At 49.2% G+C, this 3,345-nt stretch overlaps 1 protein-coding gene across 1 annotated transcript in view; it reads right to left on the reverse strand.

Annotated features, from left to right (window-relative positions):
- Tcfl5 (transcription factor like 5) overlaps positions 1–3,345 on the reverse strand; it is a gene marked incomplete at its 5' end in the record, with an annotated part of 22,287 nt that extends 18,942 nt beyond the window's left edge. Inside the window, 3 exons of the mRNA XM_008843250.2 lie at positions 894–1,056; positions 2,068–2,248; positions 3,209–3,345. Coding sequence (XP_008841472.2) covers positions 894–1,056; positions 2,068–2,248; positions 3,209–3,345 — 481 coding nt within the window. The remainder of the gene's footprint in view (positions 1–893; positions 1,057–2,067; positions 2,249–3,208) is intronic.

The raw sequence follows: 3,345 nt of genomic DNA on the forward strand, positions 1-3,345 counted from the left end.
AAACAAGCTGACAGGAGCTCTATTCAATGACTGAGCTTCAAGCCTACTTCACACTGCCAAACTTGATCAACATACTACTAAGTGCTATGCAGTCAATATAACAACATCACCCCCATTTTTAGTCAACAGATGCTATTACCCATGAATACAGATACCAAGTTGTTCTTTTTCTAGAATTTAGTGGAAAAGCTATAAATACTTCCTTCAAAGATTTTCTTCCTATCCAATTATTCTAATATGAAAACTGATGCTTTAACATGAGAACAAAACTTATGTGCTCCAGTTAAATGTTCTAATGTTGAAGCAATTCCACAAAAGAACAAAAAATAATTATCACAGCTTTTATACTTTATGCTGTGCACATACAACAGAAATAAATCTCATCAGACAAAAACTGTGGCAGGTGGTATGGTCTCCCACATGTTCCAAAAAAGTAGAGGTCTTAGCACCAACTCTGGAAGGATGATGACATTTTAAGAGGGACACGGAGAGGGATTAAGAGGTTCTGGTATTTTCTTCCTTAGCCTTAGCACTGGGCACAGGGCCCATCTCAATGCTCATCTTCAACCCTGTGGCCTCTGGGTCCCTCTGCAAAGCCCTGCTACCAACACATCCCACTGTTATTTCTAACCCCTCCTAAATTTTCAGAAGATTTCAGACTCCAGCCCCACTCACAAGGTAGGAAGCAAAAATAAGCTCTAAAGTGCTTTTGGTGGCTAAGCCTAAAATGTGAGTCTGTTATTTTACTGTTAAGAAAAAAGCCCAAATTCAAAGTGTCCAAACTTGAGTGAACGATGATGTTCAATACTCAGAAGAATTGTTCCTGTCCCCCAAGGCCTAAACATCCTGTATCCACAGGTCAGACAGAGAACATGCAGCCACAGCCTGCTCACCTCCCACTTTAATCCAAACCTGCTCCGGCAAGGCTTTGTTTCTGCTTCCTCCAGTCTGTTTGGTGGACTCAAGCTCTTGCTGGTAACAGAAAGAAAATGCTCTAGGCAACCCAATATCCTGGTGCTTGGCAGCTTCCAGTATGGAACACGAGTTACTGGAACTCTGGAAAACATGAAGCAATAGGAATTTTATCAATGTGTGGTTTAATCAGCGCTTTTCACAAGTAAAATGCACTGAACAGAATGATGTTCAAACCTTCTGAAGAACCTGCCTTCTGCTTTTTTCTTTTTTGGTCTTTTTGAGACAGGGTCTCCCTGCAGCCCCAGCTGACCTGGAACTCACTATGTAGATCAGCCTGGCCTTGAACTCACAGAGATCCACCTGCCTCTGCCTCCCAAGTGCTGGAATTAAAGGCATTTGTCACCACGCCTGGCTCACTTTTTTTCTTTTTTTAATGTATATATGCGTGCATTGCCTGCATGTAGGTAAGTGCATCTGCGTCGTCCAATGCCAGTGGAGGTCAGAAGAGGCTGTAAGATCTGGAACTGGAGTTATGGACAGTTGTTAACTGCCATGTGGGTGCTGGGATTCGAACCCGGGTCTTCTGTAAGAACAGCCAGTGTTCTTAACTGCTGAGCCATCTCTTCAGCCCCCTGGCTGTTTTTTTAACATTTTAAATTATGTGTATGTACGTGTCTGTGTCATATATGTGCATGTGACTGCAGGTATCCATGGGGGCCACAGAAGTCAGACAGCTCCTCTTGGAGCTGGAGTTATAGGCAATTTGCAAGTTGCCTGACATGGGTGCTGGGAACCAAATGTGGGTCCTCTGCAAGAGCAGTGCATGGTAACTGCTGAGCCATCTCTCCAGCACTTTCACTAAGGTTTGTTTTTTGAGACAGGGTCTCATTATATATCCCTGGCTGTCCTAGAACTTTGTATGTAGACCAAGCTAGCTTCAAACTCAGTGATATGCCTGCTCCAGCCTCCCCAGTGCTGGAATTAAAGGCATGTACTACCATGCCCAGCTGCTCACTAAGTTTTTAATAGCTCCTAACGTAAAATATTTTCAACTTTAAAAAGTAACCAAGCTCCACAAAAAGAAAAAAAAATTCTTGGGACTGACCACATTAAATCGGGAGTTATGCATGTCACACAATGAGTGCACTGTACCTGTGTCTGTGCAAGGCTGGCGTTCCCACCTGTGGCGCAGGCACTTGTAAACAGTGGGTAGGTGAACTGCAAAGCAGCAGTGGCAGCAGTTTTATCTTTCACTAAGGTCGTACATTTGTTTTGTTGCTGGTGAAGAGGAACATTCATTAATTCAGATGGATGTCGAATAAGAGTTACCAAACTGCCAAGACAAAAGAAAACCCAGAAACCTGAGGAATCGGTGGAAGAGAGATTCCCAAAGCACTGCCATCACCCACTGCACCACTAACAGGTCAGCTAGACTCTGGTAGGGGCTCAGCCCTGCTTCTCAAGTGGTCCTGGACATATCTGCATGACCCACTGGCCAGTGGTAGTGATGAACTCCACTCTCCTCCTCCCTGCCGGGAGCACTCCCCTGACACCAATCTCTGCCGTCCTCCAAAATGTGTCCGGGATGGGCAAGACAGGGACAGCCAGAGCCTGGGTGAGTGGAAAACTGTGGAGTTAATGTCCTCAGAGCCACCCATGAGACCTAGGTGGGCCAGGAGCAGCCTCAGGTTGCAGCTTTACCTTACAACGCCAAACCCTGACAGTAAACACTGCCCTTCCCTCCACAGGTCCACAACAGCACGTGCTCTGCATCAGCGCTAGAGGGCAGAACAGCGTGAGCAGCGTCCCACGACATTCAAGGGAAAGGAGGCAAGGGGATGCTCCCCAGAGCCACCACCGGTCTTGTCCCAACTCTTGCTCTCTTTTGGGGTGCAGAGCCAGACAGAAGGTTCACTTAGGGTTATCACCCAGCACTTGCATAGCCTGCACCTTCCAGGTCACCCTCAGACCTGGAGTCTGATCTCTAAGAAGCTCCAAGTCAGAGTTCGCTGGTGGCTGAGACCTCCTGTTGCTTAGTGCCCAGATCTCGCGGGTGGCCACGCTACTTACCCCTTTGATAAAGACTCACTAGTAGACGGCCCGTCCTGGCCCTAGTGTCCACCCAGACCCGGCAGATGGCCTCGTTGACCGCCCCTCCCTCCAGATATCTGCCCGAACCCCGCAGGTGGTCTTGTACACCCACAGGGCCCCAGGCTGACTCCTCGGATACCCACCCAGACCCTGCAGGTCCCCGGGCCGCCCCTCCTCCCCGGCGCCCCCGCCCCGCACGCACTTGTTGAGCGCCACGCCGGACTCGGCCGGCTCCGCACCGCGCGGCGCCGGCGGCTCAGCGGGCATGCTGTTGAAGCGGTCCTCCAGCCGGACCCGCACCGTCGGCTTGGCCCGGGCCTCGGGCACGCCCTCGGGCCC

Source organism: Nannospalax galili, unplaced genomic scaffold (assembly GCF_000622305.1).
Source record: "Nannospalax galili isolate Female #2095 unplaced genomic scaffold, S.galili_v1.0 scaffold160, whole genome shotgun sequence".
Lineage (NCBI taxonomy): Eukaryota > Metazoa > Chordata > Mammalia > Rodentia > Spalacidae > Nannospalax > Nannospalax galili.